Source organism: Eriocheir sinensis, chromosome 39 (assembly GCF_024679095.1).
Source record: "Eriocheir sinensis breed Jianghai 21 chromosome 39, ASM2467909v1, whole genome shotgun sequence".
Taxonomy (NCBI): Eukaryota; Metazoa; Arthropoda; class Malacostraca; order Decapoda; family Varunidae; genus Eriocheir; species Eriocheir sinensis.
Window position 1 is genome coordinate 13,680,336 of NC_066547.1, and position 14,357 is coordinate 13,694,692.

Sequence of the window (14,357 nt, forward strand, 5' to 3'; positions counted from 1 at the left end):
AAGATACACTGACTATCTCCCCAAATAAAGATTTCAAGAAGTAGTTGTATTATTACCTTACTCCTCTCTTTTCCGCATACATAAAATAATCTGAAAACCGTTAATTACATAAAAATTCACAAAGTAAATTTGTAAACTAAAATAACACCTGAGAATCATGCACACACACACACACACACACACACACGTGCAAAAAGAAAAACAATCGTTAGTTAACACAATGAACTGGTGGTTATAACAACAATAATAAATTAGCAAGTATCATTACAGAATAGTATAAATGAGAGAAATACTACAATACTTTTAAGTAAGATATATGTTCAAAGTCCACAAAGTCTATACCAAAGGGGAAATCAACACTTTAAAGGTAACATCGGCTGAAAACTATTTACATCTAAAAAGAAAACAATATATATGACTTTCTCATACCTTAATGAAATAAGTGACTGCAACTCCAGCATCAGTTATCAGAAGGCATTCCTAGATTCCATCTCAGCAACTAGATGGCAGAGGTGAGGGCCTCATATCTGCACAGCATTAGACAACCAAAGGTAATTGTTATTGCTAAGGGCAGTGCTGCCATCTTCATGCTCTTGTGGAAGATGTATTATTCAAAGAGCCCTTGTCAGCTTAGTAATGTTCTTCAGCTTCAAAGAAATAGATGACTACTACTCGGAGGTCAGTCAGATCATTAAAAATATGTTACACACTGCCTGTGTGTCAGGGAAAAGATGAGCAACTACTAGTACTGATGTACTGGTGTTTGCACTAGCCAAAGCCCTACCAGAACTAGCCTCAATTTCCCAAGAACTAATGATGAAGTTATTCACAAACAGATGTGATGAATACTAGTTGTCATTTAAATGTGTTGTTTTAAAATTATTTTAAGTTCAGGGTTTGTGTTATGAATTACTCACAGAAACACATGAAGGCTACAAGAGGTCCATCAGTCTACACATGGCACCTCCTGTATACCAATAATTCACCATGTCCTCCTTCCCCATAATTCTGTCTAACTTCCATTCAAACTTTAAACTGTACCTGAACTGACTAGGATTGTTTAGTTGGTTCCATTTTTCCACTGTTTGTTTGTAAAAGTCTTCCTCATCTCCTCTTCTGAGGGTTCCAACCTTTCATTTTAGTACAAGTGCTTCATCTATTACCTTAAGTAATCCACATGAATACTTCAAACAGGTCACTCTACAGTCTAAATCTTTCCAATCATTGCAGATTGAGCTTTTTTAACCTCTCTATATGGCTATTTAAAAAAAAAAAAAAAATCTTAGTACAGATTCAAGATTCATTCATTAAGTAGTGGCTGAATGATCAGCATGCAGGGGAGGTATCCTGGAGGACCTATGCTCAAGTCCCGTTCGTCGCTACAAGATGATAGCTTTCAAACATTGCCGAGTGACCTAAGATTACACACATGCTGTCCTGATGACCACTTATCAACCCTGGGGGGCAGCATGAGCCGAGGAAGAATGGTGGCACTATATAGAAACACTTGTTTACACCACTAATGGGCAGGGGTAGACAAACAGACCCCACCATGAACACCTGGCAGGGCTATGGGCCAAACGCAATAGAGAAAAAAAAAAAAAAAAAAAAAAAAAGGGGGGGGGGGGGGAATCAGAATTGAACAGCATAATAAAGGTGGACCCTGACTTCCAAGCAGCAGGTTTATATCTTTTACTAAGTGCTATAAAATATTGCAATAAAAAAAGGTAAAGTTGATGACATACACTTAACCTAGCCTAGGTGCTCAGCTCCATCACATTGGGTCTGAAGCCTGAGGCAGACTGGTCGATTAATGGGCACTAGGGAAAACTTGGGGAAGGTAAATGTGTGGATATTACAATAACCTTACCTCTTGTTCTCCTTCGATAGTCAGTTTCCTAAGCCAGCAGCCCTTGCCCTCCTACCTTCACTCCCATATAACTACTCTTCCATTTCTACCAACTCTTTAGGGGAAACCTTTCAGGGTCAGGATTAGCACACTGAAGGGCCGCTGTATTGGAAGAAGCACAAGTTATAATTTTGAGGGGCACAAAGCGGTTTATAACTTTCATGTAATATCAAATACAGAGAAATGGATGGGAAGTATATTTATCTTACAAGTTTTTCATGACAATATATAGATGTGTATATAAAGGTTTTGTGCAATGATAAATATTAATACCTAACTTAAGTGAATGAATACATCTACTGCAATGCATACAGTAAAATATGTACATGTATACATGAAGACATATGTCTCACTGGGCTTATGTACACCTAATGAATTAAATTATTAAAGTATGTAAGAGCAATATGCATTGAACATCAACACATCCCCTGATTTCTTCTGAAGTATAAAGATGAGCACAAACCTTCAATGAGCTTCCCTTTAAACACAGGGAGTATTGTTGGCTTAAAGCTGTTGTTACACCGTGCTGCACAAAGGTGATATAGGATATTTTTATAGCTCCTTTACTTTTGTCTTTTCATCACCAATACAGAACTATGTTCTGGATGAATAAATAGTTTGCAAACTGGTAACTCAATTACCATTACTTTGTGCAATATTAAGGTATTCATTATTTCTTTTCTTGAAAGATGTTAGGCTATATGTATTGTATTGAATACAAACTATGTTATCAATCAATCAGTGGGGGTATATGCCAGGAGGTGTGTCGCCTTGCTCACCCTACGACACCAAACCTGGGGATTCCTCCGGGCAAGTCTCCATGCAAGCCCCCTTCCCATCCTAAGTGCTTCCTGGCAGGATCTATCGACTTGTTCAAGCCATGGACTCTGTGAGCATTCCTTTGGCCTCCTCCACTCAAGATCATCTCTTACAGAAACAACCCAATGAGCAGGGTCAGCTTCTGGGTAGAGTGCCACATGCCTGAATAGCTGGAGTTGGCATTTATGGACTATGTGGGTAATATATGTGGAATCAGTCTCACGAAGTAGTCGATGGTTTGACACAAAGTCATTCCAGCAATATACCATGATTCTGCATAGACACTAAATACCAAAGGAATCGAACTGCCTCTCCAGGTCACAATTTAGTGTCCATGTCTCACAGCCATAGAGTAAGATTTGAAGATCCAGATCTTTGTCCTTCTGAACAGCTATCTTGTGCTGTTCAGAACAGAACTCATGTTGAGTGAGTCCATAACACCTTGGGCCAAGCCAATCTGCTGTAAGACCCACCACTGTTCTTAACTATGCTACTATGGTATCTGAAACTCTGTCAGCAAATATTGTCATCCATGTAGTGTTAAATGGATGAGATCCTCATGAAGTATTGCACATTAGAGACACAGAGCAAACAGTAAAATAAAAAAAAGATACTTGTAATACTGTGTCACTTAAAAGAGAATGATTTAAATAGGAATAACAGAAAGCAAAGCAATATCACATTTTCAGCCATAGTATGCTCAGTAGAGCTCACACACAGCTGTGTTTGTACACAGTAGTTTAATACAGCTTAAAGTTTCATAACAAATTCACCTATACAGTAACATTTTACACTCTATTTCATACTTTTCAGTATATGTTATATGAATTGAAGAAACTTTGCTTTCAGCATCAAATACTTAAAAAAGAAATATTACCACAGAATCCTCCATGGCAAGAGTGTTATCAAACACAGCACAAGGCTAACTCTTGAGATAGAGTGACCAATGATATTCTCATCCCTAATGTCTGTTTGACATAAATGCAAAAAAATTCACATTGTGCTTACTGTTAATAGATACTGGCAAATACTGATGCTCACATGTGGTCAAATGTTTTTGGATGAACCTGAGTTGGATGAGACTCTCTATACATACATTTTATTTCTAAAGGGGGTGGGTGCAAATATTCACCAAAATTCACTAATTTTGGCATTGTGGTATTTTGATATTGATTGGAAAGTGATCCATCCTCAGTGAGTAACCCTGTGTGCAATTTTTAAGACTATATTTACTCAAACCCCCTTTTTGGTACATTATGAACACCAATCTCAAAGTCTGAAATATAAAAAGATCCCTGGCAGCATAAGATCATAGCTTGTATCTTTTTTTTCATGAAAAGTAGTGAATCAGAGAACTACATTAAGTCTTAAACATGAAAAAGTTTACAAATAGATTCCGAGTAGAATTGTTTAAGAGATTATTGCAATTAGTAAGACACTGTTATACAGGATCTTATTTTACTTTATATCCAATTAAAAATCAAAAGGCTACAATGATACTAACTACACCCTCTTATTTTGCACCCTACCCCCTAAGGAATCTGTTTATGAGATGTCTACCAATAGATCTAAGATATCTTCATAACCAAACTTTAATACTGTACTTCTTTGTTTGTGTCATATGAAGTAAACGAATAATGCTTAGCATATTTTGCTAAAATTAAATAAAGATAATGCCACTAACCAAACACAAACATAAGGTAAAATTATTAAAATCACCAAAACAATCCATTTCCACCTTACATTGCACAAGCTTAAATCCTCACTCAATCACCATTAAGACATAGCTGCCATTCAAATATCATACCTTAGCCACTGCTTCACCTATCATCCATTACTGAAGATAAGTAATCACATCCTAACACACACACACACACACACACACAAGCAGGCATGCCTCCATTTATGCACACACGCTGGCATGCATCCACACATGCTCGCACACACACACACACACACACATGCATGGAAAAAAACCCACTCACACACAGGTACACTGAAGAAAATTAAAGCAATGGAAGAACATTTTTTTGACTTTGAGATTATGATTAAAATGCCATAACCCCAATATTTGCCTATCACCACAACCACCACTATTGCTACTTCTACTGCTGCTGCTACTACTTCTATTACTATTACTGCTACTACTACTAATATCAATGCCACTGCTTCAAATCGCCTCAACTTGGTCTTCTCAAGTATATATCTACTCTATGGGTCGGTAGATGAGGGTAGTGACGCACTTCTTACGGAAGCGGTGTGAGGTGGAGAGGACCATCATGCCGTCCCTGATGCTGAGTGCATACATGTGGTTCAACATCACGTGGTTTGGCTCAGGTAGAAGGGTTGGCTCACACTGTGTGGGGCAAAAGGTGAAGGGTTATGGTGGTGGAAAGATTGTAAATGAAAATGAAATATGAGTAAGAGAAAGGTGCTTGATTGATTGGGGTATCATCATGATGCCATAACTCAGTAGTCATACAGTTACAAGAAAGGTGCTGCAGAGAGAACACTTTGAGAGAGGAGTACAGGCAGTCAACACTATACAATTGATCTCTTATATGATCTTGAAATTTCCTTATCAAAAACATATATATAAATCCCCAGGATCAGTTATACAATCTATCTGTGCTAAGTGGTGGGTGCATTGAGAAAGGTGGTACGTCCATATGATCATTACGTCACACAGTGGTGAGGTAGTCATCATCACTAAGAAGTACAAGGGAAAGTTTCCCCTACCCATCTTTGCTCAGTCTGCAGTCACATGTCCACGTTTTTTTTTTTTTTTTTTTTTTTTTTTTAGCTGCAAAGTGTTTGTGTTTGATCTGTCTTGCTGTTCTGTTACAGTAATAAAATATGCTGAAGTTTGTTGGGGGCTCTTTTTGATTCATTTTTTATGACAACTGAGTGACTAGGAACATATTCCCATTAAACCTGTTTTAATTGCTATTGATTTTTGAGAAACATAACCCACCTGCAAGATGAGGAATGCCTAGATTTTAAAAGATAAAGGATAAGGGTGCTGGATAATGATGGCGGATCAAAGATATAACTAACGGAGATGAGGGACTGTAGCTGCAAGTATGACAAGCAGATATTAAAAATGTTGAAAAACAAACACAAGGTCAATGAATACTGCAAGGGAACAAACTGGCATAGCCTAATGATTTACAGAAAAATAATCAGATTCAAAGAGTTTACCATTCAGACACCGCAATGCTCGTTTGACAAAGGTTCTGGCATAAAAGAAGTAATCTGCAAGAAGCTGAAATTGGTAATAATATTATAAATCTGAAACAATCATTTTTCTATTCTCTTGAGCCTTTGAGTTTGTTTCCTAGTTCCTTTCACAGTAATACTAAGATCCATATTCTTAAACGTATCAGGCTCCCAATATGACTATTTCCCAAGACCTGAGAAGATTAAACCGGTTTTCATGGATATTTTTCCTGTTCATGGTGCAGAAGTTGGGTAAACCTACCACAAGGATCACAAAACACTCCATGAAAATCCCAGCAACTTTTACAAGGCTTTCTAAACAGGCGAACTGAGACACAGATACATTTAAAATTATGGACTTAAATATACATATCTTGGCTGTTTGGTTTTATAGATTTCTAGATTTGTGGATAGAGGGGTAAGTTTAAACCAGTGCATGTGATCTGTGTTTCTTTGCAATATCTGATCACCTTTATCTAGCACTGCCAGTTCTTGCCTACACCTCACATCAGACTGTCAATATCCCTGTTTGTAATGTCCTCACCTGGTATTTTTTATATCATAGTAATCCCCTGCCACACCTGCCCAGACCTATACCCATGACCCACATTAATTGTCAGAGCCTATCTGTGTCCCGCCCATTCATTGTATTGCTCACCGAGATGGGGGTGTCCTTGTTCAGGATGACTTGCAGCAGGTGGGGGGGCAGGACGGGCGGCCCTCGAATCTTCTCACTTTGTTGATATTCAGGTATTTCTTGGCTGAACTGTTCTTCCTGCACCACTGTGGTCAAAAAGTTAGTGTTAAGACTTTGGTTCGTTTATATTTATTAAAGTCATAGTTTTTTTTAATTATGTTGTAATCTAAAATCATACACATCTCCATTAATATCTCCAGCACCCCATCTCCTCACTATCCTGTACTTCTCACATTCTTGTTACATCTGCTTTTCTCAATGTTAAAACATTAAACTAAGCACCTTTATTAAATATTAGTAGGAATGCTGGTCTACAAAATTTACAGCAAAAAATACAATCTAGCAAGTGAAAAACTTTTTCTGGTTATGACATTAAACACACATTACAAGCAAGGACAGCCTATGCCTTCTTGCCCACATGCTAAACCTGACATTGCATATATTCTAATACTAAGATTACTCTTGCATTTGACAATTTTCCTTCACAGGGAGCTGAATCCCTTACCTTCCCTTTCCTTCCCAGAGATATTCTTGGAGCCTGACTTATCATCTTTCTTGTCATTGGGATCTCGGAGGAGGGCATTTTCAAATTCCTCAAAGTCTGCATCATTGATGGTTATCATGTTGTTCTGTGTCCCCATGGCATTGTCAACGGCCGCCTCACCAGGACTGACCTTCCACTCCCCATCCACTAAAAACTTGTACTGATGGGAGCCTTCTGGGAGGTCAACGATTGCAACAAAGTCCTTCTCACTGTGTAAGACAATGTTTGTACCGTCATTTCAAGATTCACTGGAATGGCAATGCCTTGCAACTGATAAAAAAAATTATGATGCTATTGACTAAACTTTATCTTCAAAAGTCATTAATTCCAAAACACAGAAAAGTCACATCATATCATAATAAGTTTGGTTTATTAGCAGAACCTATCTGCTTGAATCCTAATCTTATTTTCATGTTCTAAATCCGACATACTAATGTCTATATTATTTTGTTTGTTGCATTAAGAGCAAAAGTTGCAATGTCAAGAGTTGGTAATGACTAACTCTGCCCCCAGTCTGTGTGTCCCTCCTACACACCTTTTGACCATTGGTATGCTCTGCCATTGGTTGAATGTTCCTGCAATGGACACACTGTTTCCTCCTCCTGTCCACTTGATGACAAATGGAAGCATCTTCTTGTTCCCTTGAGTGATGACAGGTCTGGGCCTTGCAGGAACTGGTTCCTCATTCTCCTTATCCTTGTCCTGTGGAAAGTTTATTTAACCCTTTCCATCCGTGACGCAGACGTTGGCGTCACAGTATGGAAAGGGTCAAGAGGAAATGGAAGATTAATCCTCTTCTAAACCTCTCAATCCTCCTCTAAATTCCCCTTAATCTTCTTCCATTTCCTCTTCAGAGGTTTAGAAGAGGATTAAGAGGAAATGGAAGAGGACTAAGAGGTTTAGAAGAGGACTAACCCTTACCATACGGTGACGCCGTCGGACGCCGACGTCGGCGTCGCCGGAGCAAAGGGGTAAAAAGATAATTCAGCCAGGGAAATGGTCAAGAAATATATGCATTATCAATACATATACTGAGGAAGACACAGAAAGAAGAAATTTATTACTTTATGAGAAGGATAAATTAACAACAGCCCATGGAAAGAAGAATTCAGGTAACTCTCGATTTACGCGAGTATTGTGTCCTTGAAGAGGTCGCGTAAATCAAAAACAACGTAAATCAAACAAGAGGTAGGTTTCTATCGAAAAATAAATATTCACTCCATTCAGTGGGGAGAGAGAGAGAGAGAGAGAGAGAGAGAGAGAGAGAGAGAGAGAATATCCATATCACAGAGATATCCACTCAGGTATTCAGTCTCAGCCTCACTCGTGTGAGGAAGAAGCGAGGGACACCATGAGTGACTGGCTTGTATTGGTATCAGTACCGAGCAGTCTGGTACTGGTACCGTACCGTATAGCTGGTACCATTAGTACCGGTACTGGTACTGGTACCTGCCCACCCCTATTGTTGAGTAGCGTGGCAGCGTGGGTACTGTATTGTTGTTCAAGTGGCGCGCGGTAAGAACTGAGCTCAGCTGTGTGGCCGTGACGCAGTGTGAGTCCAGTTGCGTGAGACATCTGGTGGCCGCTCCATAAAATATCACATATAAGTGAGAAATAACGTGTAAATTAAACATTTATTTGGATTTTGGACCCAGCGTTATTTGAAAGACGCGTAAACCAAATTTGCGTAAATCGAGTTACCTGTACCATGAAAACAGTATATACTACAGTGAAAAGTGAATTGTTTTCTCTCTCACCTCATTTGGCTTTTTTTAGGTAGCATTGGTTTAAAAGGCTATCAAGATGTGGTCTTGCAATCACTTCATATTCACAAATAAGGTTATTATTCTTACGCTTTTTTGTGTACTTGAATGTACTGTAATACGTAGTTATTCCTGTTAATGAGTATACATTAATGTAAAGTAGCTACATTATCCAAAGGAAAACTGATGAATGTTTTACAAGTATCTGCAAGGAAGACCCATACAAGTCAATAAGCACCATACAACCTCTAAGCACTTTGTTCCCTTTACCTTGGCAACCTTCAGGATCACAGGGTCATGGTCTTCCTCTGAGCCCTGCTGCAGTAGTGCCTTGTGATGGCCAGCACCTGACCTGGACTGGTCGAAGGTAAAGGCTTGTCCATCCCCGACCCGACTTGGGGAGTATGGGGTGAACTCTCCGGTCTTATTACGATCCCGCCGCTCCCCAGATGATGCGTGGTTACCCATTTTTGTTTCTTATACCTTAGGATTAGAAGAATGCAACAAATAAATCAAAATAAAAGTATATAAAATAAATTATGATATTAATAAAAGAAAACATCATCCAAGGCTCTAACCTAGCATTTCCCAACATGGGGGAAATTTCCCCCTGGAGAAAAATTTCACGATTCCAGGGGGAAATTTAATGTGAGGGAATTATAAATTACTAGCAATTACTAGTCGACTGAAAAAAAAAATCTCATATACTGTGGAATTGACTTTCCTTCATGTAGGTACTGTACATAGAAACAAATATCAACATTTATGCTACGAAAGATAGAGTTGAGGAATACATAAAAGAGAGGGGTGAAAGAGGGATCTGAGGACTTAGATGTGCGAGAAATGTATGTTTGGAGAGGGAAGACTGGAGACTCTTCTGTCATGGCCACCCCCTTGGAGGGAGTTCCTGGCAGAAACTGGGCATCAGGGCTACTGATTGATTGATTTGTGTTATTAAGCAAGTAAATTTTGTGTTTGGCTTCTATTTGTTTATTATGTTATTTGTGTTATTAAGAAAGAAAATATCGTGCTTTGACTATTTTTTTCCTTGTCCACACGGATGGGGGAATCCGGATCATTGAACTGGTTGAAGGGGGAAATGAAAGAAAAAAGGTTGGGAACCACTGCGAGTCTAACCTAAAGTTTGCCAATTCTGATGTTAAAGTATCCTGCATCTGGAGTAGTCTCATTCTAAATACAGTTACAAACTTGATACACTTCTAGCTTCACCACCAACAACTATAACGTACCTGTAAAGTAACTGATAACATCACTGCTACATGCAGTAAGCAAAATGTGCCGATCGTAATATATGAGACTTAGGTAAAGTTAAGATCTTCCTGAGACAAAGGAAAAAAAATGCAGAGTGACTACACAATTACTACCTTGTTCTGTGTATCAGTTAGTATATTTACTGAATCTTAACCCTAGATTACTATCGTTGTCGGACTAACGTGGTTACTATCGATGTCCGGAATTCCGGACAAACTTTGCGGACTTGAAAACAAATATAGGAATGGTACAAAGTTTAATTACAAATTTTTTACTTAAACTAGAATACATTCCTAATTCCATGACCTATAAATTTAACATATTACCCAAAAATAACATTACGAAAAAAAAAAAAGTGTGAAACTTGAAAAAAATGCTACCTTTCCCTAATGAAGGCACCACTGCCAGGCAGTGTTGACTGAGTGTGTTGAGTTGTGCCACATGTGGACCTCACACGTCCCACGAAATGTTTCAGCCTCGGAAGCTCTATTGCCTGCATTATACTTGATATGTTATACTTACTATCGTGTCCGGAATTCCGGACAATTGGGAACAGTTCAGGAATTAAGCATGGGAAAAACACAAATGTACCTCACGCACCAAGGGCAGAATACTACTGAAATTAACCCCCCATGCCGGGATTCCGGACAACGACAGTAATCTAGGGTTAACCATCTTTACCCTTCTATAGCATATAGAAGACTTGCTGCACTTCTTTCACACTGCCATGTGACTGCTTATCTTAGTTAAGATTAAGAAGACAAACTCTCCAGTTTCTCATAAACTAAGCACTCTATCTGCAAGCTTTCAACTGATAAGGATTTAGGGAACCTTCATTCTCAAACTCTAACACTATCTTTTTAAGAAATGTCAGTTATTGTTATTATTATTATTATTATTATTATTATTATTATTACTATTTTAGTGCATTTGATTATCTTGTATGTGGGTATATTATTTGACTCCCATTTTGAGGAGGAAAATTTTAATGTTTCTTAACTTCCATTCATTATTTGCACTGCGGCTCCAGCAGCAATGCTTTTCTGTCGTTTGAAGAAACTGGCTCTTCTAGAATTACAGGGTGCCAACCTCTGCCCTGGGGGCTCGGCGTGTACGGGGCGACCACAGAGTTACAGACTGTCTATAACTCTGTGGGGGCGACCCAGCGTTCACCTTGCAACGACCTGCTGAAGCGACTCTACGTACTTCGATGACGGTATGAAGGAGGTATGGCAGGAGCGGCTGAGAAAACGTCCCGATAGCCCGAGACCTCACAGAAGGGTAGGCCTGGTGGTAGGCGTGGCTGCCCGTGAAGGCCAAGGTGTGATGGGGAGGGTGCCTGTGCCTGCGTGAGGGAAGGCGTGTGTGCAGGCCGCGGCACCACTCGCCTCGCCGCGCCAACAAGCCAAGGCCGTCTGCTACGTACTCCTCTTCTTCTTCTTTGTCCTGTTGTATCGCTTCGTAGGCCTTCCTCCTCCTCTTGAGCCTCTCTTCTGCTTGTTGTCACACTTTGCTTTCAATGGCGTTACGCTGTTTGTCTCTCCTCACTATAATACTCCTTCGCCGTCTGCTGCTGATGTTTACGTTAATTCCTTTGGGGTCGGTGTTCTGCTTTCGCCTCTCACATCAATTAAACTATCAATCAATCAATCACATGTATCCTTAGTTGTATAATCACACTCTGTACTGCCTGGGGGTTGGGATGGCATGCTCCTCCCTTCTCCTTTGTTGTTTTACTTGCAACAATAAACTATCAATCAATCAATCAATCAACTATTTGCAGAGGCCGAAAAAGAGGTCTATCGGGTTCTCCTGAGTGTTATTTTAGGTTCATGGTACAGGAATATGGTTAAACTACCAGGAGAATCATAAAGCTACCCCTGGAAATGCTCAAAACTCCTTCGGATGTCTGGTCAAATATGTGCTCCGATAGGTATAATATGACCCCTGAGGCTGGCACTGCGTCCAAACGGAATTCTTCACTTATATTCATCGTAATAACGCATTATATCAGAATCTTATAACTATCTAATTCATGTTGACCACTCCAGCATACAATAAACAACAACATTCAGTACAAACAGTTCCTTATTATTACGACAGGAAGGAAATATGATCAATAATAATATGCTAAATTCTTCACTAATATTCATCGTACATACGTATTATATTGGACTTGTAATTAGGATATCATTTAAGCATACAATAAACAACAACGTTCAGTACAAATAGTTCCATATTATTCCGACAGGGAGGAAATATGATCAATAGTAATGTCGTCAGACTTATGCGTCACCGCCTGGCAACCCTTTGTTTACCTTTCCCGAATCCCGACGTGGCAACACCCGAACTTATTACGTAATTCCCGAAGGCACAGTAGAATGTCAGGTGGCAATAAGGCTGGCAGTACGGTACGGTACGGAATTTTTAACCGTACTCCGTACCTGAAAAAATACCGTACCGTAATTTCGTACCGTACTCCCAGCTATTTTTCCGTACCGTACAGTACGGTAAAAATAACGTACCTGGGTGGCAAGCGCTCGGAAAGGTTCAGGTATCATAGTGTGCAACTAGAGACACGTACGATAGTTGTTGCCTTTACAGTGTAGTATCTATGTAGTTGGAGCCGCATTGTACACCAGTCCTTGCTTCTGCAGGGTCGGTTTTAAAACAATAGGTATTTGTGTTTTTTGTTGTTGTTCTTACTGAAGATTCTTGTCAATATAACGTGTAGCTGGAGCCGGATTATTAACCATTCCTTGCTCCTGACATGTCCATACTATCCATTTTTATCTCTGAAGATTTTTAATTGTCACTTCGGTAGGTGTGTCATTACCTATGCTTTAATTATCAGGTGCTACCCAAGCAAATTGGAAAAAAAAACCCAGAGGAAAAACACTTGACTTCAAAACATCCACTATGAGCGACAAAAAATCTATGTATCGGCTTTGAGCTTGTGAACTAACGAGGGGTCACTGGAGACTATGATAGATTAATAAACATTTTGATTCTGCCATTTGAGGTTTGTGGCAAGCAAGGAGACTTGGTGGCAAGTAACGAGAACGTTTCTTTGGTCTAACTACTTTGAAATTATTGCAAATCACACGCAGTTCCACGTAGACCAAAGAGGATAATCTGGCCTTTATCCCCTAAATGTTTGTGCTACACATCACACGAAAAGACTGGCACGAAGAAAGTTTGCTCACCCTCGAAAACTCTACTTCAAACGGTCATTAAACTGTGCTTCTAACCATATATAGTATCTTCCATAGCGCGTTCTAATAAAAGACAAACAAACCCGTGGACCTTGATTCGAGTCCCACCGAAACACGCTGATTTTTTAAACCATCGGCGAGTGGCGGAAGATTACCCACACGCTGCCCAGATCTTCAATCAACACTAACTTAGTCCCGTAATTTTGGCAGATTTTTTTTGGGGGGGACTAGAGGGCGTCATAGGTTCATGAAGAGGGGGGGGGGGGGGGCGAGCGAAGCGAGTAATAAGCACTTTGATGGGTCGGCAAGTCGATGGATCCCGCCCCAGAGTTAAAGGTCCTTAACTCTGATCCTGCCATGGGGTAGTTGGGATGGGAAGGGGGCCTGCATAGAAACCTGCTCAGAGGGCTCCCCCGGTTTGTGCGTCGTAGGGTGGGTGAGGTGTGTGCCCCTATTGATTGACTGATTAAAAGCTTATATGAGCGAATACAATACAGCTCAAACCATTGAAAGAATAACAAAAACAGAGCTAATGGTTGGAGTAAATTGAGTAATCGTATCTAGGATTGTCTGGTATAGCTCCTGTCACACATTCACGACTCAAGGGCCGACCACGGCGCGACTCAGTCGTATCCTAGTTGTCTCCTTAAAAATCGTGAGGTGAGACAAGTCATGGCAGGAGCTCACGAACGCTCTAAAATTCTGAGCTTTGTCAGCGAATCAAAGGACGATCGATGAAGAATGCATTAACCTTGAGACGCACCGCGGTCGGCCCTTGAGTCTTGAATTTGTGACAGGGGCTAATAATGGAAGGGTGCCTGTGTGAAGGCTACTTGGGAGGGGGCTCAGGAAAAGGGAGTTGGTAGGTCGGATACTCGACGCATTCAATGTATGTGCGACGATGCTCCGAGGACTCACG

At 40.0% G+C, this 14,357-nt stretch overlaps 1 protein-coding gene across 1 annotated transcript; it reads right to left on the reverse strand.

Annotated features, from left to right (window-relative positions):
* Positions 1–2,091: 2,091 nt before the first annotated feature.
* On the reverse strand, positions 2,092–14,283 carry LOC127009037 (5'-AMP-activated protein kinase subunit beta-1-like). Its single transcript, XM_050881705.1, has 6 exons — positions 11,430–14,283; positions 9,222–9,434; positions 7,724–7,890; positions 7,150–7,397; positions 6,606–6,730; positions 2,092–5,084 (listed from the first exon to the last, which is right to left on the reverse strand). The coding sequence occupies exons 2-6, from the start codon at positions 9,417–9,419 to the stop codon at positions 4,935–4,937; spliced, it is 888 nt and encodes a 295-aa protein (XP_050737662.1). The 5' UTR covers positions 9,420–9,434; positions 11,430–14,283; the 3' UTR covers positions 2,092–4,934.
* Positions 14,284–14,357: the final 74 nt, after the last annotated feature.

Coding starts and splice junctions, on each gene's coding strand:
- LOC127009037 (XM_050881705.1), bottom strand. CDS start 9,419: ATGGGTAACCACGCATCATCTGGGGAGCGGCGGGATCGTAATAAGACC. Junction 7,891..9,221: donor TGATCCTGAAGGTTGCCAAG/GTAAAGGGAACA, acceptor AACTTTCCACAG/GACAAGGATAAGGAGAATGA. Junction 5,085..6,605: donor ACAAGGACACCCCCATCTCG/GTGAGCAATACA, acceptor TGCCCCACACAG/TGTGAGCCAACCCTTCTACC.